At 37.1% G+C, this 27,830-nt stretch overlaps 1 protein-coding gene across 6 annotated transcripts; it reads left to right on the plus strand.

The window, feature by feature from the left end:
- The first annotated feature begins 1,717 nt into the window (after positions 1 to 1,717).
- On the plus strand, positions 1,718 to 27,332 carry TCTN3 (tectonic family member 3). Of its 6 annotated transcripts, none has more exons than XM_006174399.3 (14): positions 1,718 to 2,057; positions 2,230 to 2,353; positions 2,668 to 2,786; positions 5,888 to 6,015; positions 6,256 to 6,364; positions 6,444 to 6,559; positions 7,072 to 7,107; positions 7,694 to 7,774; positions 8,837 to 8,962; positions 9,825 to 9,932; positions 10,361 to 10,455; positions 10,744 to 10,897; positions 13,755 to 13,892; positions 25,426 to 27,332. In XM_006174399.3, the coding sequence occupies exons 1-14, from the start codon at positions 1,781 to 1,783 to the stop codon at positions 25,660 to 25,662; spliced, it is 1,848 nt and encodes a 615-aa protein (XP_006174461.3). In that variant the 5' UTR covers positions 1,718 to 1,780; the 3' UTR covers positions 25,663 to 27,332. The 6 variants fall into 6 exon arrangements, with proteins under 6 accessions (XP_006174461.3, XP_014421242.2, XP_032347108.1 ...); XM_032491219.1 differs by having other exon boundaries at positions 1,759 to 1,831; XM_014565759.2 differs by having other exon boundaries at positions 2,016 to 2,133.
- The last annotated feature ends 498 nt before the right edge of the window (positions 27,333 to 27,830 follow it).

The raw sequence follows: 27,830 nt of genomic DNA on the forward strand, positions 1-27,830 counted from the left end.
TAGATTCCTATAAACAGATCACAATATGAAAATATTTTTGCTCAACTATAACAAAAAAGAAAAAGAAGTATTTTAAAAATATGTAAAGTGCTAAAATTCAAAAATAAAAAAGCAACTCAGAAATTCTGAAATGTTATTTCCCTACACTCAACCCTGAAATTACTTTAATCAACAGTCTCTTTTGCCAACACTAATAAATTCAGTATTAACTTATCACTGATTTACCACTGATTGAGAATTACAGAGTGAAATGAAAGTTTGGAAACCTAAAATGGTCCCCAATTGGTTATACAATAGAAACTTTATATAAAGAAATGCAATCCTGAAATAATGTAAACACTAAATACTCATGAGTTAAATCTAAAGAGTTCAACAAAACAATCTTTTAAAAAATATTTAATGCATATCTAATATCTCCTAGGCACTGCTCTCGGCATGGGATACAATTAGTGAACAAAGCAGACAAAACCCTCTGTTTTGTGGAGCTTATATGCCAGTAAATACATACAATTTGAATAATATGAACTTAGCCTTTTCCTACAAAAATTACTAATAAGGTAGATAAATAATTTATGCCTAAACACAAATATAGATATCTCTTAGAGCAGTCCATCATACATATGTTTGAAACATTTATAACACAGAGATATATCTAGCTACTGACTTCAAAACACCAGTATAGCAATATCTTGTCAGAGAATGTGAGCAAGGTCAGGTGTCCTAAAATTTATCTGCCTAAGTGTTTCACTTGGAAAATTAGGTATTGGCTAGATTTTGGGTAAGTGTATTAGATTTTAGATAACTCTGAACAGATCTTAATTTACATCCCCAAACCAAGCAATTGAAATAATCCTGTGCAGACTGAGGAAAACACTCGATCTAGCAGGAACAAGATTTTGATCCAGTATGCTAGCTACTGTATATGAGTCACATGTGGTTACTTAACTTTGGGTTGAAATTTTAAAATTCACCTCCTCAGTCACATAAGCCACATTTCAAGTGTGCAGTAGCCAAACATAGCCTGTGGCTGCCATTTTGAACAGTGCAGATATAGAACATTTCCCATACTGCAGAAAGTTCTATTGAACAGTGCTGCTCTAGAGAATCAGAAGAGGCACACCACTCCTGGGAAAAACCGAAACTTTCTAAAGAGGGCTACAAAAAGTGACAATTTATAATAGCAAAAAATGTCTTCTTCCCCATCCCCTGGCTATTTTTTAAATTAAAAAAAATTCTCAACATTAAAATTCAAGGAGCTGAATCTTTCTAATGTTTCCTCCAAAATACTAAAGCTAGATGAGACTTTTTTAAAGGTATGTGACCTTCGGTGTATTTTCCTCCCTGAGACTATTGTGCTTCTTTAGAAAGGATTCTCACCGTTAGACTCCGGGATGAAAAAGATATGCAAGTCTAGTTCCAGGCTCTGGGATTTCCCTCCATCAAGGAAGGACTCAGTCCACTGGGCCGCGAAGTCTGCACTTGCACCCCTGGGCCTTCGGCTGAACTCCTACTGCCACTTAGCGGAGAAGAGAGGCATGGGCTCTTTCACCAATTTGGCGGTTGCCAAGCGACAGAGGTTCTGCCAGGCCGGAGGAGGAGGGCGCGGACTGAAAGATGCTGAGGGATCTGTAACAACATCGCCTTCTATTGGCTGAAGAGCTCCCAGCCGTCGTCATGAGCCAATGAGCAGACGCATACGGATGACGTCAGACGCCATACGCCTCCTCCCACCCACGCTCTAGCGACGCGTCTGGCGACCGCCTAAACTCACCTCTGACCGATGCAGGTTCTCTACAGTCCCATGTGCATCTCGCAGCTCGCGCTACTGCATGTGTTCTTCCTAATGGTGCCCCCGGGCGTCCGGCCTCAGCCATCTTTCTCCCCGTCTGGGGCAGTGCCCACTCCTTCAGACCTGGGGCCAGGGACGCAGGTCGGGACCCTTCAGTCATTCTCCGAGGGCACTGAAACTCCCTGGGCAGTGCCTGGGATCTCTACAGTGGGCCCTACTGTCGTGACCACCTCGGCGCCTGGGAATAGGACCGTGGACCTTTTCCCAGGTGAGGGGAGGGGATGTGGGAGTGGAAACTACTGACTTAGATCCAAAATTCTGTGAACAAAGTGACTTGCCACAAAGTAAGTAAAGGGTCTGTCGGGAGAGGAGGAATTAACACTTGGAAGAGTGTGGGGATCCTCATCCTGTTCGCTCTGCTTTATGTTGTACTTTCATAGTCTTACCGATCTGTGTCTGTGACTTGACACCTGGTGCCTGCGATATTAATTGCTGCTGCGACAGGGATTGCTATCTTCTCCATCCGAGGACGGTTTTCTCCTTTTGCCTTCCAGGCAGCGTGAGGTGAGCTTCGATGCTCGGGTTGAACCTCGAAGGGAATTGGGGCCCTAGAATAACATTTGGACGTAGGAAGAGTTAGCCTTCGTGCCTCCCACCCCCAGTTCCACTCCTTGAAGTGGAACTATCTTGGTTTTCACCAGGAGCACACTTCTTCACATTCTCTAGAACAGGGCTGTCCAATAGAATCGGACCTTGGTGTTGTCCAGTGGCTGCCCAAGGAGTCCTCTCTTTGGCATCCGACTAACTTCCCTGGGGCACCTTCTTGGGACCTAACCATCCTTCTAAATGTATCTATTCTCCCTCCTATTTCCTCACAGGTCTTCGCATTGGGTGTGTGTGGACAACTCTCTTATCTTCAGGAGTAATTCCCCATTTCCTTCAAGGGTTTTCATGGATTCAAATGGAATTAGGCAGTTTTGTGTCCATGTGAACAACTGTGAGTAGAAATATGTTGGCTGTCCTTATTGCCTAACACCGAGAATTGGCTTTGCTTCTGGCCTTTTTTTTTTCTTTTCTGATTTTTAAACTCTTTTTTCCCCTGTGAATCTCTATCATCCTCCCTCCCCTACCTTTCCCACTGCGCCCTTTTTCTTTCTCTTATTAGTGAACATTGGCAATCTCTTATGCCCTATTGGCTATGATTCAGAAAACTCATACAGAACTCTAATTTCAGTCACCCCTCTCAGCTCAGATAATTACAGATAGACTATATCCCCCACTTGCTACAATCTCATGAAAGCACTCACTGAATCCCCCCAGTGCCTGACATAGGTGGTACCAAGTCATACTTGAATGAATGACTTTGACAGATGAGTCTGTATCAACCTTATTTTTATTTCATGAGGCAACAGCATAAGGAAAGAGCATTAGTCTTGGGTCTCAGCCCTCTATTTATTTACTGGGTGCACAATCTTGGATAGATCATATAGCATTTCCAGGCTTATTTCTCAACTGCAAAATGAGAAATAGTATCAGTAGCCCTGAATATGAAAGTGCTCTATAACTGTAGAGTGCAATAAAAATGAAAGAGAGTTATTAAGATTTTTAAATAGACTTAGAAATTTGCTAGTGATGACTTTAACATTTCTAAAGATGTACATCTAATACATTTTAAAATTTATTATCTAAGAAGCAAAATAATGGTCTTACACAAAGTAGATTTAAATGTCCTTTACAGCTTATCCTGATTGCATCTGCCTATTAGAAAATAAATTGCAAAACTATATTTGTTTCAGAAAATAACCAATTTTCGGTTTGGGGGGACTTGAATTTGGAAGCAGTTATCAGGAGCCTTACAGGTTGTGAGAAGGTAAAAGGAGCAAGGCAAATGCTCCATTTTAAAATAAGGCTGCGGCTGCCCCATTCTTTCCAAATCTCCCAGTGCCTTCTAGTTCTAGCCTATGAACATGCTCCAGGGATATCGCAGGAGCATCCAGCTGATGCTCCCTGCTTCTAATCCTCCTCCTCCCACGCCGTACTGCACGCTGTTTCCAGACCAGTGTTTCTGAACTTTCTTTGCCTAACCACTCCTGAGAAACCATCCCTTAGAACTTACAGGATACTTTGAATTGTTATCACCTTATAAGAACATCATATCTCCTCAGGTAAATTGTCAGCACATGGAAAGAACGGAACATATCTTTGCCCACAGTAAGGGACATTATTCGTCAAAGGCTACGCAACATGATAGAGTCAGAAAAACCGTACTCCAGGAATCAGGAGATCTGTGATTTACTCCTTGCTCTACCAGATGGCTCTGTGGCCTTTTGCAACAGATCCGAAATTTCTAATGGGAATGCGTTAGATGGTCTTCTGCATCTGAAATTGTGTTAGTCTAAGTCAAAATACCATTAAGTTCTGTTGGGTGTAATATATCATATATGATGGTAGAAATTTTAGGCAAAAATTCTATTTATCCTTAGCCTATTCTCATCTGCATTATCACTGCTTACCATCACTACCACCAATATCCTTGCACTAAAGTGGGAGACAAAATGTTAACTTCCTCTTATTCTTTTAAGCCATTAAGAAATACCCAGAAGGGTATTCGCCATCTCAACTTATCTTCTTTCTTTGCTTAACTTGAACTTTTCTTTCATTTATAAAGATAGAAATCACTAATTATATTTTTAATGAGATGAGTATTTCTTCAATGTGGTTTTCAGGATATGAGTTCTGAAGGTTATATTAAACAGCTCCTGAAAGCTTCAAAATTTGAAGACTTTGGATCAGAGATGGAAGAAGGTGGTCTGCAGACCAGCAGCATTAGCATCACCTTTTCCAGAGCAAGGATTTTCAGCCTCTAATATGCACACATATTATTACCTGGAGGTCTTGTTAACATGCACATTCTGACTCAGTAGGTCTGGAGAGTGGCTTAATATTCTGAGTTTGTAATAACCTCTCCAGTGATGCTTGGTCTGCTAGTCTGTGTACCACATTTTGAGTAACAAAGATTTAGGAAATACACTGAAAGAGAGCAGTCTGAAAGGCCCCAGAATTGAGAATTATCTTCATTTCACGTTCCATCAGAAAGCTGAAAGTCAAGATTAAGACTTTGTGGTTGCAGAGGATAAAGGTCAAGCTTATGTAATGTGGCATCTTCATTAACATTCAGTGATGCAGGTCTTTATTCCCTTTTGAATCTGTCCAAATGACAATAATTATAAAGAATGAAAGGCACTAGTATGGGCCGTGTTTTTGCTTTGTGGTAAAGCAGAGTGTTGTCCATCACAGGCCACTCTCTGGGCAGGGGACAATGCCAGAGGCCTTTTCCTACCACTCTTTCCTGGTTCTAAAGTGCCATAAGGAGATGGCTGCAGGAGCTTGGACAGATTTATACATTGCTGTAATAGGAATTACAGAATTCTTGCAGAAAATACTCTTTGTGGGTATTTGAAATCTTGAATGTAGAAATTATAAAGTGAAAGGAACAAAATATGACAAATTCATATACTTGAGAGTTGGTACTTATTATGAGGACTGGTCAGTTGAATTTTTGAGGAAACTGGAAGACTTGGAAAAGACAAATATTGTCTCCAACTCTGCCGTGTTCCTGTGGAAACAGTACCATTTTGTTGTACTTGAGACTCATCTGGTATGGGGCAAATGTGAGCATTATTGAGACTCCTATTTTTATCACAAATTGCTACTCGTACACATTCCTGGCATCAGAGACTTGGAACTGACTGATCTTAATACTAAAACAATAATTCAATTAACAGATTACAAATCAATTATAAGGTGATAGAAATCATAATCATTATTAACTTTCAAGATGGAGTATTGGGAACCTTCTGGGAAAATGTTCTATAACTTAATCTGAGTGGTAGTAATAAGAGTACTAAGAGTAATAAGAGTAAATGTTTAAAAATTCTTTGAATTTATGCTTAAGATTAGTGCATTTGCATACTTTACTGGGTATATTTTATGCTTCAATAAAAGTGTTTTTAAAGATTAGTTTCTTGGTGTGCCGGATATTTAAAAATGAATGATTTTCTTTTATCTAAACCCCTTTTCTTTTTAAAAATATTTTAGCAAAATTAAACTATTTCCAGAAGCTGCAAACGGTCGATGCAACCAACTTCCAGGCCCTGGCTACAGAGTTTGGAGGTGAATCATTCACTTCAACATTCCAAACCCAGTTGCCACCACCTTTTTACAGGGTGAGCCTAGGGGCGGGGGAGGAATTGTTTGGTTTGGTGTTTCCCCTCATGCTGACAGTTGACCAGGTATCTTTAAGGTACTCACCTGCAAATAAGTAAGCCATTGTCAGCTTTTTTGGAGTATTTGCAGTATTGTCCACGTTAAAAAGCTATTGAGTTAACTTTTGTTTCTACTTTTTCTTTCCTGGTGGAGTTCAGTCCATTCTCACTGTAAATAATTTTCTGCTCTGCTTTGTTTAGGCTGGGGACCCCATTCTGACATACTTCCCCCAGTGGTCTGTAATGGGTTTGCTAAGGCAGCCTGCAGGAGTCGGAGCTGGGGGACTCTGTGCTGAGAGCAATCCTGCAGGTGAGTCCAGAGCACAAGTGCCAGCCTTTTTGTTCAGTTTGAAATAGGCTTTCTCATTTACCACTCCCTTAATTCTAAGGTTTCTTGGAGAGTAAAAGTACAACCTGTGCTCGTTTCTTCAAGAATCTGGCAGATAGCTGTACCTTGGATCCTGCCCTCGATGCTGCCTCTTACTATAACTTCACAGTCTTGAAGGTGGGTGTCCCTTCTCTCCCCACAGTCACTACTGTGTGCTTAAATTCATCATGCTTGCCACTCTTGGACTGTGGGAAGAGCACTGAACTGGAAGTCACAATGCGCAAGAGCTTCATGAAAGGTAGAGGGCCTGGAACTCTGTCATCTGAAGAAAGATGAAAGAATTAGGGGTAGATAGCCAGGATAAGAGATTCTCACCCTCCTGCCTAATGGAACTGGCTAGGGAAGGTAGGAGGAGGTGACATCTTACTGTTTCACCAAAACTTCGCTTTTGTAGTTTGTTAGAGCTCTGCTCTGAGTGGTTGAGCATCGCAGTCCATCCAGCCTCCCTTCAGCCCTCTTCCTGGCATTTTAGTCTAAGGAAGAGTCAGGTAGAAAAGAGGAAGTGAGCCATTCAAATATGTTGATTCCCGACCCCCACCCCCTCACCACCAGTACGTGAACCCACAGGCTCCTGGAGATTTTCTGTAAGACATATGCACATTCATGACCCTGCTGTTCTCTTACGCTAGGTTCCAAGAGGTGTGAGTGATCCACAGAATACAAAGGTATGATTGTTTATTGAAGGTTTATCAGGAAAAAGGAAAGAGAATATTTGGTCCCTTTGCATCTGAGGCAATTTCACTCTAGATTGTAATGGTGAAAGAGAATGTGTGTGTGTGATGTATCAAACTGTTCAAGTAGAATCTAAAACAATGTTTTCCCATGTGTGTTCTATATAATTAATAAGCACCCTATGAATTAAGAATTGATAAGGTATTAGGTAAGTTTGAGAAACATTGTGTTAAATGAAGCTAAACGCTGTATTTGAGGTGGCCTTCTTAGAGTCTTTAACATTTATTGCTAGAGGGCCTTATTAATCTCCAAGAGAGGAAGTGTCAGATACAGTATTTCTAAAACTTATTTGACCATGGAACCTTTATTTTATATCTAATAGAAGTAATATTCCAAAAAATACGTTTTGAGAAGTGCTGAATTAGAATGACTTTTGAACTTAAGTTGTATGTAGACTGGCAATAGACAGAGAGAGGACGGTGATGGTCAAGAAGGGAAAGTATTCATTTCAGCATGCTATGCGGGTAGAAGAGAAAGTGCTGCTTTCAATTTTGATTGATTTCCCTCTTTCCCTTCTAGTTTCAGGTGCCTGTAACACTTGTCTCACAGGCTGGCTCTCCTCTCTTGGCTGGAAACACCTGTCAGAATGTTGTTTCCCAGGTAGGGACACTGACCTCAGATTCTGGACTAATGTATGTTGATTGGCATTACCAGAGATGCTCCATCTTCCATTAAGTACCAGAGCAGCCCCACATGAATTTTTGTGCATTACCCGAAACTTAACACATCAAAAACTGAGCCCACCACCTTCCTCCCTACTGTGTTTCAGTTATTTCCATTGCTATTGTCCTCCAGCATTTCACATCTACAACATTAAGATTATTTCTGACTACTCTTGGTTTGCCCATGTACAGTCTGTTACGGTTTTTACTGATCGCAGTTTCTTTTGTTGACAAAGTCAGTATCATCTGAAAATCTGAAATAGACTAGTCAGCTTCTTTTCCTCTACTCTCTCTCTTCTAATCAACCTACAAAAGTAAGAATTATCATAATAGCATCATTTTAAAACTATGCTCAGAAATCTAAGGTTACCGTCACTTGTTTATGACATCCATCTCCAGCCACTATCTTTATTCAGCCTCAGACACTGTGACAGCCCAGTAAACCGGGTTTCCATTCCATGCTCACCTCTGCCTCTGCTTCTGCTCACCTCTGTACACAATCAAAACTTATTTTTCTTCCCTTTCAACTCTTACCGTAAACTCACCTGTCCCATGAACTCTTTCAAGAGCTCACTCTAATCTCTTTTTTCATGTGGAGATATAATATGAAGTCAACTTTATCTTTTCATGGTATTTTTAAGATTACTTTTTAGTCTCCCTCATCCAGTTATTTTTTTAAATTGAGATATAATTGATGTATAGCATTGTATTAGTATTAGGTGTACAACATACTGATTTAATGTATGTATGTACTGTGAAATGAATGAGTTTAGTTAACATTCATCACCACATATAATCACAATTTTTTTCTTACCGTAAAACTTTTATGATCTGTTCTCTTAGCAACTTGCAAATATATAATGCAATATTGTTAACTACAGTCACTGTGCTGTACCCTCATTCAGTTATAGTAAAACCCTTCAAGACAGAAGATCTTCTGCCCTAAACATAGTTGGCCCACTAAATAATTTTAATAATTGATTCTACGTTTGTATTTCAGGTCATCTATGAGATAGAGACTAATGGGACTTTTGGAATCCAGAAAGTCTCCGTCAGTTTTGGACAAACAAACCTGACTGTCAAGCCAGGCACTTCCTTACAGCAACACTTCATCATTCGCTACAGGGTTAGGTCCCTTCTATAGGGAATGGAGAGGGAAAGATATATATTTCTTTGCTTCTCTAACACATGCGAGAGAGAATAAGAACATGAAGGCCTAGTTCAATCTGTCAAATAAAGCTTTGACATTTAATATTCCATAATTTAACTACAGGTGATAAGGATTCAACAATGTTTATTCATTAACATGTTCTCTGAGTCTCTGGTCCCCAACAAAGCAGGACTACAATCACAAATCCAAATTCTTTTTTTTAAATGGTCATTTTAAATCATAAACTCAGCTAACATCCTGCAGAAATTATCTAGCTTTTTTCACCTTTCTGGGCATTCAGTGTTTCATTCATTTCCAACTTAATCCACGTTTCCAGTCTCAATTGCTACCTTTTGACTTTTACTTATTTCTTTCTGAACCCAGCAGAGTCCAGATTCTTCTCAACTCTACCCTTAAGTGATTAACCAAATCCCATGTCTCTCAGAGTTCATCTCTGGAACATCTGTAGTTAATTAAAATATTATTTCTAAATTACATTTAAATTCCTCTAGTTCAGCCAGCCTGAACATAGCCATAAATTAATAGTAATTTTTGAGAAACAGGACTGAGAGATTATTGATAGATCTTTAGTTATAATCCTTAGTAGAAGTAGCATACAGTGAATTTCAATGTTCAGATCCTCAGGATTTATTTTAGTGAATAAAAAAAAGTAAAAGACACTGGAGTAGAAATTTCTGCAAAATGCTGTGTAAGGAAGCCAAATTGTTCATTGCAGCTAGCCTATAGCACTGCCTTAAGGGTGGGTATGAAGCCACACAGTGGAAGGTGGGAGAGTGTGCCTTTCTCCATAATTGACTTTTCTTCACTCTTTCTGCAGGCTTCTCAACAGAGTGCAGCTGCTTCTGTTACTGGTCCTAGAAGTGGGAATCCTGGCTATATTGTTGGGAAGCCACTCTTGGCTCTAACTGGTGATAAAAGACACTCGGTATCTTTTTGGATCTGTGTGGCCTCTTACGGCCTAATGAGAAAAGCTTTAGCTACTGACCTTGGATTTTCCAATTCTGAGGTTCCCCGTTTTTTAGTTATTTAGGACTTCCTTTACCAAACCATTAAGGTATTATGTTCTCAAATATTGATGCTACCAAAGACTTTAGAACTTGTGTTAGACTAGCTAAGGATGAGGATCCTCACTGACTTACTTGTTTTAATGAAATATTTATATGCTGGTGCGTGGTCATCCATTTTTGGAAAAACCATAATTGTCTCTATTTTTTAATTGCTAGAGGAAAAAAATTTGTGACTTGAATAAGATGATATTAATAAAGTATAGTGTTAAGGAAACAATAAGACCATAAAATTGCCAATCTGCCTACTTTTTTTCTGTTACAATCTCCTTGACCATTGCTTTCTCAGATGACCCTCTTACAGAGTCAGGGTGATGGAACTTGCTCTGTTAAGAGACACGAAGTACAGTTTGGAGTGAATGCAATATCTGGATGCAAGCTCAGGTAATTCTTTGTTTCCACATCATTTCCACAATTTTGTCTCTGTCTGTAGGGAATACATTGATGTGGCAACTTTTATATTGTGAATCAGAATTCAGAGAATGCTACTTAGGAATAGTCTTTAAATAATATGAATATAGTTGAGAGTTTTTTGACAGTTTTTTATACCTACTAAGGACTATTTCCTCTAATTTATAATATCATTTCTAATGTTTGTATGTGTATACTAATATGGTTATATTGTTATATGAACATTGATTGGACTCCAGCCTCCATGGTGTTTCATTTCAGGCTAAAAAGGGTGGACTGCAGCCACTTGCAGCAGGAGATTTATCATACTCTTCACGGAAGGCCCAGACCAGAGCACGTTGCCATCTTTGGTAACGCTGACCCAGCCCAGAAGGGAGCATGGACTAGGATCCTCAGCAGGAACTGCAGTGTTTCAGTAAGGAGAGAGACACACATTCTCACTGACACTCCCTTTCCTCTTTTGTTTATTAAAATTAAAACCAGCCCTGTTTCCTTAGATGATGTGGTTGTCATAGAAGAAAGATAGTGTGGTTGTCATAAAAGAATGTAAGAAATTGTGCCCATTTGAAGTCTTTTTTTTCCGGTTAGGTTTATACGTAAGGTACTTTCCTTATTTGGAGAAAAATTTGACCATAGGAAAACTAGAGTATGCTCTGTGGTTCAAAATCAACCTTACTCATGAGAGAAGAATAAACTAAATACACTTCATATGTATTTCAGATATTATCTTATATTCTTGAATATTTGGTCAGCGCAGATTCTTTGAGGTTGAAATTGTGTTCTTTCTGTTGTTATAAAAACTTACTTTTTTACATTTACATTTAGTAAAAATATATTAACAGGTTAAAAATTCAAACCATGTAGAATAATGTTAAATGAAAAGAACCTCAACACCCGCTGCCCCTGAAGAAACCTCATTTAGCTGTTTCTGTTTTTACTTTTTCTAGTAGCCTGCTACGTCAGTGCTCAGGAGGTGTATCTCTTAATTCCAGTCTAAGTAAAATGAGGGAATCTGTATGTGTCTAAGTAAAATAAAGTCTGTCTTCTTCCTCTTTTGCCTATTGCCTACCTCCTGGCTTTAATCAGTTGTACCTTTAAGTTTATTTCTTTTTATTTAAATTCAAATTGTTTATTTTTCTTAATACATACTTTGCTCAGAATTCAAAAAGTACAAAATAAAACTCTCTCCCAGACACCTCTTCCCTTCCACAGAGGCAAACGAAGTTACTAGTTTTTCCTTCCAGAGATGTTGATGCTAACCCAAGTGAATACTCATATTCTTTTTTTTTAATTCAAATGCTACAATGTCATAAACAGTGCTCTGCACTTTGCTTTGTTGACTTGATCTTCAGAGTTTGTTCCCTATCAGTACATAATAAGCTTCCTCATTCTTTGCATAGTATAGTTGCATAGCATTCCATTATATGGATAAGCCTAATTTATTTAGCCAGTTTTATTGGTAAACATTCAAGTTATTTTCAGTCTTTTGCTATTATACACAGTGTAACGTTTTATAACCTGGTTCAAGCACCATTTCATACATGTGAAAATAAACCTGTATGATAAATCCTAGAAGTAGAACTGCTAGATCAAAAGGTGCATGCATTTAAATTTTTAATAAATATTGCCAATTTATTCCCCATACAGATTGTACCAATTTACAGTCCCACCATCCACCTATGAGACAGCTTGTTACCCCATACCCTCATCAGCACTGGGTTATCAAACTTTTAATCTTCGCTCATCTGATAAGTGAAAAATAGCATCCCACTGTAGTTTTATTTTTCTCTTACTTTGAGTAAGGTTGAATATCTTGACATATACGTGAACAATTTGTTTTCTTCACTATGATCTCTTTGTATCTCTTGCCCATTTTTATTGAATTACTGGTCTTATGACTTGTAGGAAATCTTTTGTGTATTTGAAAAATTGGGTCTTTTCTGTAGTATGATTTGTAGATTTTTTTTTTCCAGTTTGTCATTTGTCTTTTAACTTTGTTTATGGTTTTTATGCCATGCAGAAGTTGATTTTCATGTTGTGAAGTTTATCAATCTTTTTTTTTCAATTTTTGAGTTTTAGTTCAGACTTTGAAGGACCTTTCTCCTTAGAGATTATTTTCAAAGTGCCCCTTTCCCTTTCTCAGCACTATATGACTTTATTCCTTGTATACTTGTATAACTTATAATCCTTCCTTTTAATGAGCTTGCAGGGATAAGTGGATACATGTACTTGATCCAGCCTTTGGACAACTGAAGTCAGATTGAAATCTCTTAAAACTCATACAGCCACATTGAGGGAGTGTGGTTTTAGATGATACATGGCTGAGTACAGAAAGGGGATGGTTAGTGACAAGGATTGAGATTATAGTGGAACTACTCTTTATTATTCTTAAACCTACTATTTACATTTTTAAATCACATTTTCAAAGAACATTTGATAACATAGAAAAATGTTCCTAATGTAGATTAAGTGAAAGAAAAAGTTTTTTTAAATACTTGGGACAAACACATGAAAGATATTCAACATCATTAGCTATTAGGGAAATGCAAAACCACAAGGAGATGCCACCTCATAACCACTGGGTCGGCTATAATTTAAAGATGAACAGTAACAAATGTTGGCAAGCATGTGGAGAAACTGGAACCCTCGGACATTGTTGATGGGACTGCAAAATGGTAGAGCCAGTTTGGAAAACAGTTTGACATTTCCATAATAAATTGAACATAAATTTGTCTGTCTTCCCCAATTCCTAGTTTAGACATGTTATTGCCCATGTCTGAGCCTTACTATAAAAAAAAAAATGAAGTTAAAAAAGCACAGGCATATGTGAGGATAGTTTGTATGGGCTAAGTTATAGTAACCTCCTAATTTATGTCTTCACTTTCATCAATCCTTCCTGCATCTTGGAATTACTTCTTCTAGAGTCATAATCTAACCCTCAAATCTCCTTCCTTAGTCTTTCACTGTTCTTGTGTTGAAATACTTTGCTTCAGTCAAGTGGTCTGCTCAAGGCCAGTGCCTGACACATGCCTGGTACATAGGAGACACTCAGTAACTATCCTAATTAATCAGTGACTGCCCCTCAGTGGCATCTTGTGCTGCTGTAGTTGCATACCGTTTTATATGCCATATCTCTACCTAAACTTTCCTCTAAGCCACATTGCCTTCTCTGTTATTGTGTAATGTTTAAGATACAGTGGCTACTTAATGCATGGTAAATGACCATAGGCAATCATCAGCACTTGAAGCAGATCTTCTTTACCCTTCTGCAGGCTATGCGTTGTACTTCCTGCTGTGTCGTACCAGTTTCCCTGGAGATCCAGATATTGTGGGCCTATATAGGCCTCCAGTCCAACCCACAAGCTCATGTGTCAGGAGCCCGATTCCTGTACCAATGCCAGCCCATACAGGTAAGTCGTGACTCATGAAGAACCACCAAGCCCTGCAAAGCCTAGATTGTCTTATCAGCCATTTGATGACCAGATAATTCTTTAACTTCTGAGAGCCAGTTTATGCTATCAGCCAATGTTTGGTTAGACTGAGCTGACACAATTAACTTTCAAGTCTATCCTCCCTGCCTGGTTACTGAAATTAGCATGTTTCCATGGTGAATACAATCTATATCCTTTTTTACCCCTGTGTTTTGTTTTGTTTAATTTCATGAGACTGGACTATAGTATAGGTTAGTTTCTTTTAAATTATTATACCGCAATTACTATACTGGTTGATTCAACCAGAGAAAAGACTTTCTATAATGGTATTCAGTATGATGGTCACATGTTTATTAGAGTTTCTGAACCTATTGATTGTTAAAGTTACTTCTGTGACTAGTTTGTAGTCATCAATTCTTGTTTGATTGTGCTCCAATAAAATAAATAATTTTAATATGTAGTAAACATATTCTTGATCTTTATGATGTGCCTAAGACAGCTTTAGCATCTGCCTTGGTTTTAGAACCTAACCTTTAGCTTTAGAGGTTCAAAAACAGAAATGATTAGGTCCTGGTAAACTGATTCATGTATAAACTGGTATGCCAGTTTATATTAAAACTAATTGAAATTATTACCTCTAAGTCATTGCATTTACATCCCAGAGAAGAAAGAAAGTAGAGACTACATTTCGGTCAGAAGTAAAATGTCTTTAGCTCCTCCCTCACAACAGAGTTGTCAAGCCTTAGCTCTTTATGCCTATAAATGTGTTAAAACTCAGGTTGCTAGAAACTGTGTTGATAAGAACATTCTATTCTCTCTGTGCTGGTTTACTGAATAAAATAGAACTCTTTCTGTAAGAGTCATTTAATCTGTTACAGATACTGCACTGAATCTATTGTTTTATTTTTATGAACTGTATCTTTATTTATGAATACCTGTGTAGTTTGGGAAGATACCTATAGAATTGTTCTTTTTATTCCCCTAAATCTCTGGCTCTTTTAGGCATGGAAGCTGCTCAGTGCCTCTTTCTTGTCTAGATATTTTTAATCATTATCTTTTTCTAGTATTTAGTAGAGGTTAGCTTTTCAGGCTAGTCTGTCCCCTCTACAAAATCACTCTTGCAGTCATTGACATCTAACTGTCCTAAGTGGTTGACAGTTGAAAATTTCAGCTGTCCTTCATTCATGCATAACTGAAGACACAGTATCTATTCCAATGATAGAGTAAAAATTAACTGTTGAGTTTATTGAGGGGTCATATGGCATATACAAAATCATGTACCTTAGAGTGATTTGAAGGATTTGCAAAGGTAATTTTGCCTATACAGAAATGTTCACTTTAAGGGCTGACTTGAGAAGCTCACTTCCATGAAAGATGCTATGCCCCTGTAAAAGTAAAAGGAGTTATGAAACACTGGTGTCATATCACAAAAAAAGTTAAGCAAGTGCAATTATTTCTTTCTATAATAGATAATTTTATTATCTGTACTGAAAGATTTTTTTTGTTTTACTTCTTCAATCTTGACTGGAAATTTTCTCCTGCAGTCACATAAACATACTCACTTTTTCTTTTTGCATTTATGCTGATTATTTGTCCTTAACTTTAAACCACTTCCCTTATCCACACAGGCTTGTCTTTTAAGACCTCCTGTGAAATTTCTTTCTCATCATAGCAAGAGCCTGTTCAAAGAAAGCTAGTGTACATATTCCAAAGCTTCTAAAATAAAAAGAAGAGTTACACTTGCTGAAGAAGGTGTATCTTCTGCAATTCTTCTCCCAACCCCACCAGCCACCCTTTGAAAGGTTGTAGTCGACATTGATCTGACCCACGCAATGTCAGTCAACTTAGTGTGTCTAAGTATGTTTAAATTCCTCTCACTTTAAAAAGTGAAGGAGCAAAATTTTTGAAATGTTCCCAAGAACATACTACAAAATGGGGAAGATTTTAAGCAAAACACTGTATGACTTCCCTGTCTTCTTGTATGATAATAATAATAGCAAAACATTTATTGAACATTTACTCTGTGACAGGCACTATTTTTTATAAGTGTTTTTTTTAATAAATACTGAATTCTCAAATCTATGAAATAAATAGGATTTATTTACATGGTACTCTGCTGCTTATGTTTTTGTTCTAATTGGACCTTTAAAGGGATCATTAAGTTTGGGGCTTAATAAAATATATCTTTTTTTTTTGTCTGAATATAAACTTCTTTTTCAACTTAAAGAAGAAAATATATCTCAAGGAAAAAACAACCAGTTTTACAGAATATTTTGGCTCTGTTAAAACCAAAATAATGAGAGTGAAAAGAACAACATAGCATCACAGGATTAAGGCTCTGAACCTTTTCTGGAATTATAATATTCAATTCATTTGTATCTTTAAGTGGATCATCATTTTGGGATTATCTGGGAGACCTGTTGCCTGAAGTTGAGGGTGGTAATTAAGAGCATGGGCATTGAATCTGACAGACCTAGGTCCAAATTAAGTTCTTTTTATTTCTCTAAATCTAAGTATTCTCCTACTTACTATAAAGTGGAGATTAATAATAATACTACGGGTTGTGCAGATTATATGAGATCATAAAATAAAACATTTAACAAATTTCCTGGCACATAGTGAATATTAAATATTGCTCATCATATTGTCATTTTATTGTCATATCTTTTTTTGTTTCAAATTTCCTTAGAAATAGCATATCAAATAGGTTTAGAGCAAAACACAAGAGATAAGCAGGCATTAGAGCAGTGTTTCTCAACTTTTGTTGGCTATCACCCATGGTAAGAAATATATTTTACATCAAAATCCAGCTTATAATACACACATATATAAAACTGAAAGAAAATTTTTATGAAATAATATCTTTATGCAACATTCTCTGTGATATTGTCTATTCTGTCATAGTTTATTATGTGACCTTTTTTACAGCTAGACACTAGTGGGTCACAGTTTGAAATTTGAAAAACACTTTTAGAGAATCTGACTACATTTCAAAGCTGATTATACTGTTTTATTTAATAAATGCCTTTTATTCATTGTAACTGAAAGTTGGGGAGGAGGGGAGGATATAGCTCAGTGGTAGAGTATGTGGTTAGCATGCACAAGGTCTTGGGTTCAATCCCCTGTACCTCCATCAAATAAATAAACCTAATTACCTCCCTCCTCCAAAAAAAAAAAAAAAAAAATTGGCAGTGTTCTTTACCTCAATCAAATACCAGATAATAGAAAGACTGCCAGTCTCTCTACCAGTCTGTCTTAGAGGTTTTTAATCTTATGGACCCCACTGAGAATCTGTTGAAAGCTATTGACTTACTGGAAGAATACACAGACACACAGCATTCTTTATATAGTTTCAAGGGATTTAGTGATTTCTTGAAGGTAGGCTAAGAATCTCTGCCATAATCTCTTAATTAAACAGGCAGTATACTAGGAAAGATAAAGAACACTAAACAAAATAAGAATAATTCAACATTAGATTTTAGAAACAATAGCTACAAAAGACAGGACTCGGAAGAGGCTGAATTGGCAACAGAGAGTTCTGTTTCTCTTTTCTGTTGATGTCTTGTAGAATACCAACTGACCTCTCTTCCAAGAAGGGACAACAGTAACACCACCAGTGAACCTGGTTGCTGTGACAGTCAGTAAAGTTTCTATCACTAAAGTCTTTCTTTTTCAAGGATCAGTCAACCACTATTTGCCTCTCTTTCTTAATGAATATTTAGACTATAGAAGTACTTTGCCCCGTTCTGTGATTCTTCATAGTCTGTATAGAACATTACCTAGTTGACTGGGTTGTTTTCTTATCTTATTACCTCTTTTTTTTTTTTTTAAGAACTTTGAAAGATATGCTCATTATTTCGTATGTCAAAATATACAGCCACTTAAGATCTTCCCCTGATACACGATGTTTAGCAACATCTACTCTTTCACACATTCACTTTCTTTGATTCATTTGAAAATCTTGATAACTTCATTGACATCTTTAAAACAAGGGAAGGAATTTTAAATTTTTCACTGGATTCTCCCTGAAATATATGTTTTTATATGGAGAAATGATGTATTTGTTATCTGGAAAATATTATATATAAATAATTCACTGATTATTTTTCAGAAATTATTATTCTTAATTTCACTGTTTAAATCATTAATTCTCCTAAAATCATAGTGTTAGTACCAGATATCAGCTAACTCCCTAAAATCATGTACTTATATGAGGAAAGATTAACTTTACATGGGCCTTTACAATATGCTTTATAGTTAAATAAGTTCTCACAATCATAATACTACCATAGCTGATTGTGTTAGATTAAAAGAGACTCATGAATATAACAAACAGATGCAACTCATGTTTGTTTTTGTTTTTTTTTTTTTGCACTTGGATTCTGATTTGGACAAACAATTGTAAAGTATATGTTGGGATAGTTGAGAAAATGAATATGGACTATATTTTAGATAGAAAGAAATATTATTAACATGAAAAAGTAGAGGTTCATTTTAAATGTAGATTGTAAAACAGGCTTTTCAGTATGATCTCATATAGTTAAAAATGCATACATTGATCAGTCTGTGTGTATAGATAAAGATACAAGTGTTACTAGTGGTATCTTAGTGATGGAAATATGGTGTTTTTATTTCTTTTAATTCGTCATTATTCTTTAACTTTTTACAATATAATTAACTGCTTTTGTAATAACTAAACTTTCTCAGAATCACTATGTAACTGAACTCAGGCCTGGCTGCTTGCTGCTTAAAAATTAATATTGAGAGGTAATTATTGGTGGAAAGGAAAGTTGCTTTTAAGCAGAAGCAACAATCTGGGGAGATGGTGGACTCAGTGTCCCCAGAAACCAACTCCAAAGATTCTGCTCAGCCAAGAAAGTTTTTAAAGGGAAAAAGAGAAGTAATCTCAGTTAAGCATTGATAGGGGGTCAGAGTCGTCACCATCTCCCACTGCATGCAGGCTTGTCATACAGACTTGTCGACTTCTTGTGATCTTTCTTTAGATGCTGTCTTGTTCACACAGTTTGTTCATGAGATTACTGAAGGGGAAGCTAGGGAGATCTGGCCATCTGTTAATTACTTATTCTCCATTTCTACTTCTTTGATCTATGGAAAGAACCAATAGGTTAGGCAACGTATTGTGTGATCAAATGATCTGAAAGGTGTGCTAGGGCTGAAGATGAGTGGAGCATGGAGTGCCTGGTTTAAAAATTAGTTACAATATAGCTTTGCTGTGACAATAAAAGCGGTCCCTGCTGAGGGCAATTTCCTACAAAGAGCTGCTTATTACTAGAAAAATACCTAAAATTAACTAGATTTTACTTTAAAGATGAATTTATTTAGTTTCATTCACACTAGCATGAAAAAACGTAAAATACTTAGGAACAAATTTAGCAAAAAGAATGCAAGACTTCTTCACTGTAGAACATTACTGAGAGAAATTATAGGAGAACTAAATAAATGGAGTGGTGTACCATGTTCATGGAGAAGAAGACTCAGTATTAAGATATCTATCCCCAAATAGATCTATAGAATCAATGCAAACCCAAAAAATCCAAGTAGCCATTTTTGTGGAAATTGACAAGCTGATTCTAAAATTTACATGAACATGCCAAGGACTTAGAATAGCCAAAACGATTTTGGAAAAGAACAAAGTTGGAGGACTTACTCTACTGATTTTAGGATTTGCTCTAAATATCAGTATGGTACTGGTAAATGGATAGACAAACAGACCAATGAGACAAATCAGGAGTCCTAAAAATAGATCCATAAATCAATTCAATGGGAAAAGAACTTTTTAAAAAACAGTTGGTGCTGAAAGAGCTGGGTAAAACTGGACTACTGAACAAACATATGGAGGGGGTGGAGAATGAATTAATTCCACACACAAGAAGTATCTGTGTACTTCAGTCATAACCCTATACATGAAATCCAGAGTCATAAAGCTTCTAAAAGAAACATGGAAGAATATCTCTACAAATCTAAAGTAGGCAAAAATTTCTTGGACAAAACCCCAAAATCATTAACCATAAAACTAAAAATCTGATGAATTTGATTTCATCAAAATTTAAAATCTCTGCCATCAAAAGATGCCATTATGAAAATGAAAACCCAGGCTTAGTTTGGGAGAAAATATTTCTCAGTGCATTATCTAACAAAAGATCATATCCAGAACATATAAAGAACACCCACAAATAAATAATGCAAGGACAAACACACACACACACACACACACACACACACACACACACTAAAAAATGGGCAAAATATTTGAACAGATACTATACAAAAGGAGATAAACAAATGACCAATAAACATGAAAAAGTGCTCAACATTGTTAGTCTTCAGAGATACTGAAAATTAAAAGCATGAGACATCACTCACTAGAATATACAATAGAATATTCAGCTAAGATCAAAAAGATTGTGATAACATGAAGTCTTGCAAGAATGTAGAACAGCTGGAGTTCTCATACATTACTAATGGGAATGAAAAGTGGTACAACCATTGGTCTTTTACAAATTCATCTTCCCTATGACCAAGCAATTTTACTCCTGGGTATTTACCCAAAAGAAATTAAAACATATGTACAAAAACAAGACTTGTACAAGAATGTTCATAGCAGCTTAGTCTTCATAGCACAAAACTGGAAACAACCTAAATATCCCTCATCAGGAGAATGGGTAAATTGTGGTATATTCACACAATGGAATACCCAGCAATAAAAATAATGAATTACTGAATCTCAGAAACATTTGTCTTGAGCAAAAAAAGCCAAACACACACAAAAATACACTATAAGATTCCATTTATATGAAGTATAAGAATAGGCAAAACTAATCTTTAGTGATAAAAGCCAGAAAGTGGTTGCTGACAGAGAATAGACTGGAAAAAGTCACAAAGAAACTCTCTGAAATGATGAGCACAGTTCCAGATCTTGTTTTGGGTGTTGACTTCATAGCTATACAATTGTCAGAACTCATTGAACTGAACATGTAAGATGTGTACATTTTATTGTATATAAATTATACCCTAATAAAAAGTTAAAACAAAAAGACACTTAAGAAAATGGGAGAAAGCCACTGACTAGGGGGGAATTATTTCTAGTACATTTATCTGACAGAGCTCTTGTATTTAAAGAACTCTCACAGCTCAGTTACGAGCTGAAGACGAATCTGTTATAGTCCATAGTCTGAGACATGTAAATACAAAAACATAAATCTAAGAGATGGTATCTACAGCTTTTTATCTAATAGTGATTGTTTTCTTTTCATTTGTACTGATTTGACATAGAAAATGAGTATATATTGTTGGTGATAATTTCTGAAGTAAACATCATAAAATATTATACCTTAAGTTAGAAATAAATTAAGTCAACCAAAAATAACAGAACTAGATCCATAGTAAAAGAAATGCACTGACTTGGCTTATGTGCCTTTTGCTTTAATAAAAGAAATGAGATAACCAGACTTTGAGGGATTTTTTTTTCCAGTGCTTCTTCTTGCTGCACATGCTAAACAATGAATTCTCTAATTTTGCTTATACATAACTTTTAAAATGCAAATAAAAACCTTTAGACTTCAGAATTGATGTATAATATACTGAACTGAACTTTGAAACCTTGTTCTTCATGTGGCATTAAAACACAAATTCTAAAATGGGTCAGTAACATTCAGTATTATCCAGTGACCTGGCAAGTGCATTCAAGTTCCTTTTAATTATTGGACTGTCTTTTAGACAGCGCTTGTTCCAAACCTCCACACAAATATAGAGGTTGTATTTTTTACACATGAAGAATAAGCATTTCATATGAAATATTAATAAATATGTGAATAAATGAAGCACAACCTTTAGGGATCCTAATTACAGTGTGGTGGGAAGGATAAGGAGTCAAAGTGATCTATAACTGCAGACTCTTAAATTTTCTACCTTGTGATTTATTTATCTGTTCTATTAGTTCTGTATCTCCAAAATACCTCTACTCATTTGTGCAACAAAAGATCTTTACTGAGTGCCTACCTTGTGTCAAGTATCATGCTTGGTGCTAGGTATAGTGTGGTAGACAAGGCAGGCATCATCCCTCCCTTTATGGAAGGTGTGGAGCAGTACCGAGGTGAGATTTAGAACACTGCTATGGAAATTCTCCAGGAGATGCTGATACCCTGGGTCCAGGTGGGGGCTGTGAGGGCTGCAGGAAGTAGAGTTCAAGGGACTTAAGGCTGTCACAGCTAGGACTTGATCGCTTAGATGTGGAGGTTGAGGGAGAGAATGAGTCAAGGATGATGGATAGAATTTATTTTGGGCATTTCATTCAGTTCTTTTATATCTTATATGTGGCAGAATAACCCTCGTATTTTTCATCCCCTCCCCACCCCTTTTTTTTAATTTGGTTTTGTTTGTTTTAGAAGGCCGCCCTCAAGCTTCTGGAACCCACTTTGCCTGTCAGGTGACTGGAAATATACATCTCCCAGATGGCCCTTAACTAATGACTTAAAGGCCAGGAGTATGAAACCCTTGCCTTAGGCTGGGACCACACAAATTGTTGGGGCTGTGAAGCCTACCTTATAGCTCAGAGTTCCCCTGCGGATTAGGCTAATGCTAGATAATGATATAATTTATCAAATAAATTAGTAATTATCAAATTTATTGTATTAGTAATTATCAAAATAACATAAGCATATTTTTAAAAGCAAAAAATGCCAGGAAAGAGGGTCTATTAAAAAATAAAGTCCTATATCCCTCCTCACCATCCTGCTCTCCAGAAATTAACATGTTTAACTCTTTTACTCTTTCTTCTGGTATTTGCCTCAATCTGTAAGCAATATCATACTCAGTTATCTCTTCATTTTGGAGTTTGTAGATACTGTATTGATGTCCTATTTTCATAGGTGAGTTTAGCTCTGTTACTCTCCTCCTACCCATCCCACCACTCTCCTAATGTAGTTAATATCAAAATGTTTTATTAAATCAATGTTCAGTGTTTCATTATTATGATTACATATTTATGTTGAGCCAAGTAGTTGAATTTTTGAGAAATGCTCATTCTTCCTGAAATTAATAATTACCTCATTTCATTTCTTTAGTTTTCTTTGAGCTAATGGCTAAGACTTCCCCCATACTCCAAAGCTCTATAAAATGCCCCTCGATGCAGTTTTCCAAACAGCTGAACTTGCCAATACTGTTACTTGTTCTACTTTCCCTACATATTTTCTTCAAGGAGACCTCCATAACCTGATGTATAATGGACTAGTTACTGCCCCGCAGTTGTTACGGAACTTTCTTTTACTGTCATCTTGGGGATTCCCCTTGCTTCCTGCTTGTGTTAGAGTCACTGTTTACTAGACAGTACTTTATCATTTTTACTGCTTTACTCTCTTGTTTTGGTAGATCTCAAATTCTTATAACCTCTTTGCTAAAGATAACTTTATTCAACCACCATTGTCATCATCATGATACATAATTGATCATTTGGCTAGGTATAAAATTCTAGACTGAAAATGACTTTCACTCACAATTTTGAAAGCATCCTTCTAGTTTCCAGTACTGCTGTTCAGAAGCCATTTTAAGGTATTATTTTTACTCCTAGTAGTCTGAAGCTTCCACAATATTAGGCCTTGAGTGGGGTTTTTTTCTTCATCTTACCAAACAATTTATGAGGTTTTTTTACTCTTAAAACTCAGTTCTGATAAATTTCAATTATTATTATATGTTTAATAATTTCCTCCCCACTGTTTTCTGTTCTCTTTTTGGAACTCTTGTTAATCTGTTACAGGATCACTAGATTGATTCTCTAATTTTTTTTCTTTTCTCTTATTGTCTACCTCTTTATCTTTTTGTTCTTTCTAGAAGAATTCCTCAACTTTGTCTTTTAGTCTTACTAAATTTCTTTATTTTGGCTATCATATTTTTAATATCTGAGAGCTCTTTCTTATTCTGTTTCTTTTTATAATATACCTTTCTTAAATATTTTTTAACAATTTTAAAATTGTTAACAATTAAACAATTAAAATTTTTAACAATTTTAACAATGTAAAACCAGACTCTTCTATCATGAGGCTACTACCTCAGTTCTAACCACAGTTCTTCATGGGACTGTTTGTAGGTAGTTTAAATTTTGCCCTCCCCCCAAGGCTCTGAAATGAGTCAGAATAGCATACTAATTAAATCAAATCTTAGACAACACTGAACCCAAGGCTGAAAATTTATTCCCTATTCTATTTCATCCCAGACAAGCCATCCCAGTTTATAAAGCTCATCAGGCATTCTGAAATGAGATAAGTAACAAAATTAACACATTTTAATAATGTCAACTGCAAAGATTTGCTCCAAAAATTGAACATATATCTGCTCTCCAATATAAAGTTCCTAGGGAAAAATTAAAGTCCTAACAATCCTCTTTGAAGTTAAAGTCTAAAGAAAGTTTATTACTTATTCTTAAGTAATAAACTCCTCCCCATTTTCTTTGTCAGGTTAGTCTCAGCCAGTCTTCAATGTCTGGCTGGAATCAGGAGCCCCTCTGCAGCTTCAGCCTCAGCTGGCTGTCCTTGGAATGTACGTGGGTCTTTCAGTGCCGCTGAAGTTACATTAGTTCCACTCCAAGTCCCACATGAGCTTTACTGTTTAAGAAAAAAAAAGAACCCAAAGAGCTAATATGACATGTAAGATTATCACAGTACTGGCCCCACATTCATTTATTTTAAAAACATCTGTAGAATGGTTATTCCAGGCAGAGATAACATGTGACATTAGAGCAAAGGAAGGTAGATGGAGAAAATCTTCATTTCTGGTTCAACAAGATAGTTACTTACTGTCATTGTAATAAAAAGTTTGCTTGGTAAGCACAGAGTCAGAACAAAGGGAATTCATTTTAGATAAACATGATTCCAGTCATCAAGCTGCAACCATATCCACCAAAGCTACATCTGTTACATCAGATACTTGGGTCAGCTTGACAGGGTCCCTTTTCCTGGGAGCATCTGTTTCATCTGACTTGAATTGGTGGGTGGTTGTGAGGATCCTTTCTAACCCTGAGATTCTGTGAATCTGATGGGTTATTTATCTACATTGCTGAGTTCTTTGCTTTTTCTATGAAGTTACACATTTCTTTCTACAACAGAAGAATGAATAGAATTGCCACTACTGCTTCCATTAGTACATGTGTACTGTTTCAGAGGCTGGAGCCTTCTGGGACCTGGTAAGGGAGAGGTGCTAAATACATAATAGCAGGAGTTTTGCAGTCTGGCCTTTCTGATATCAGGCAGCTCCCCAGTTGAGGGGAAGCTAGAGTCAGCTAAGTGTAACTGTTCACAGTTCTGGTGTCATGGACTGTTGCTAAAAAATTCATTTCCTTGTGTCTCAATAGAAAGAGAACTACATAGGACCAATGTGGGAGGCACATCTTGCTTAGAGCAATTTGTTTTGAGTCTTTCTTCAGGGAAGTAATAATAGCAATCAAATTGGAGGGCTTTGATGGGTGCCAAGCTCTGACCTGTCATGCACATTCTTTCTGCAGGATACCCAACATGAAACAGAAGTATCTTTGACAACTGTTGTGACCTTTGTGGACATTACCCAGAAGCCTGAGCCTCCAAGAGGCCAACCCAGGATGGACTGGAAATTGCCATTCGACTTCTTCTTTCCCTTCAAAGTGGCATTCAGCAGAGGAGCAGACTCTCAAAAAGGCTCAGTCTCTCCCATTCTTATCCTGTGTCTCTTACTACTTGGAGTTCTCAACCTAGAGACTAAGTGAAAAAAAGAGAAGAATCAGATTTCGGTTTTCCCTGTGGGAAGTTCTGAGGCAGCCTGCTTATCTTGGCTAAACAGGTTCTCACCTGCTCATGACCAGAGGAGAGCATTTAGGATAACAGAGGACCTAACTAAAGGAATCTTGGTATATGAAAGAAGGGATTTTAGGAAAGCAATAAAAATATTTTATTCATCATAGCTGTCTGCTTAGGACTCTGCAGACCACCAGGTACACACTAGATTTTCTATTTCTCAAACAGAAAACAATGCAAAGAACCCTTCTTCTGGCCCTGCAGGTTGTGTTGTTTCTGACTAAAGGTTTGCAGGATCTTCATCTGTCCACTCACAGGCACACTTGGGCCCAGCATTAAAAGGAACATGCTACTATGTGCCCAAGTGAACTCAGGAATAGCTGCCCTCTGGACTTCAGAGAGAACAGACAGCTGGTGGCTGTATATTTTGTTTGGCTCCTCCCCACTCCCTCAGGTCACACTCTGCCCAGGCATGGTGGGGTAAAAGTCCTTTCTTCTCAGTTTCAGTGGAAATCCAGCCCCCTCTGCTACTAGCAAATGACTCTGCCACTCATTTCTGGTCCTCCCCTCCATTGTGGTAAGGACAAGTAAAGCTGATCGAGAGCTTTATTGTAGTAATTCCAGCAGCACATAGAAGTTAACTGATATGTGGTCTGCTGCATGAGTGTTTTCTTATATATGTGAAGGCTTTTAAAAAAGGAAAAAACTTCTATACATAGCACAACAGCATTTAAATCAAGCGACTTGAGTTCTTTTCCTGGGCGATACACTCTGGAGACTTCAGTTGTGTGGCACTGACATGAATAGTGAATGCAGCAGGAAATGTGTTTTTCCAACATAAGACAATAGCAGCTTTAAAGGGCAATGCAGGCAGGCATGTTTGGGCCCTACCTGCATGACCAACTCAGAGAATCTGGCTTGCAGAGAAAACTACTTAAAAAGGTAATTTCCTGTTATTCTTGGGTGAAGAGAAATTGGTTGGGAATTATTATAGGCAACCTGGAAAGCAGGAAGCATAAAAAGGTATTGGCCAGAGCAAAATCATACTATCCTTAAAATTAAGGCAAAATTTTGATGGAAGGTGTGTCATTTCTAATTGTCTTAACTTTTAATTCCTTTTATAAAAAAGAACAGAATGTAAAGAATAGGATATAATAGAATAATTAACTCTAGTGAAAATAGGATTGAGCACCTATTCTGAAACACAGAATTGTTAGGATACAGCCCCTTGGTGAGCTGACAGTTTAGTGGGGGAAGACTGATGTGTGACATAGGAGACACTTCCGCTGAGAGAAACAGTGTGGCCTAGACTAGTAAGGCGCAAGCTTTGAGGAGGTGGTGGGATTGGAGCTGAACATGACGGGTAGGACTGGGAGAGGAGGAGGTGACCCCAGGAGCCAAGAACAACCTGGGTGAAGGCTCAGAGGCCCCTGTTGAAGTGACTGTGGTAGAAACACTGAATGGGCAAAATAGGCACTAAGATGGGATAAGTAAGATGGGCGCTCAGTATATGGGGGCTTGAAAGCCAGGCAGAGAGAACTGGGAGATAGTCTATTTTCTGACCAACTTCCACAACATATTAATGATCTGAATTTAAAACTGCTTTTTAATAATAAAGAATATACTTCCCTGGTGGTAAAAATTTTTTTATTTAAAAATTTAAAAGCAAATAATAAAGCATATACTTAGTTATAATAAATCCTGCTTCATGAGCAGAAAATACTAATTGTAAATGCTATATCTGATGGGTTTATCATTTAGCTGCATTCCAAAGTACCTCAAAGTAACCTACTTCCCCAGAATAAAGTGACAAAGTTCCTGTAGCATTTATTACTAACCTAGGAGGAACTGTTTCTGTATAAGGGAGATTCTGCACACGGGGAGTTGGGAGCTGTGAAGCTGATGGCCGGGTTCCCACCAAAGTCTGTTACATAGATGTTATTTAATTCAGCAACCTTACTCCAAGGAGACCTGTACTAAAACTGACGACAAAGCAATTAGAATATTTAGGTTCTCCAGTTTGGGCTTCTTAAAAGGAACTAAACTTAAGTGACAACTCATCCTAAATTACAGGGTTGGAGACATCTAATCCACTCCCAACAGCCTAAGAGTCCTTTTCAGAGTCCAGTCCTTTTCCTCC

Source organism: Camelus ferus, chromosome 11 (assembly GCF_009834535.1).
Source record: "Camelus ferus isolate YT-003-E chromosome 11, BCGSAC_Cfer_1.0, whole genome shotgun sequence".
NCBI classification, from domain to species: Eukaryota; Metazoa; Chordata; class Mammalia; order Artiodactyla; family Camelidae; genus Camelus; species Camelus ferus.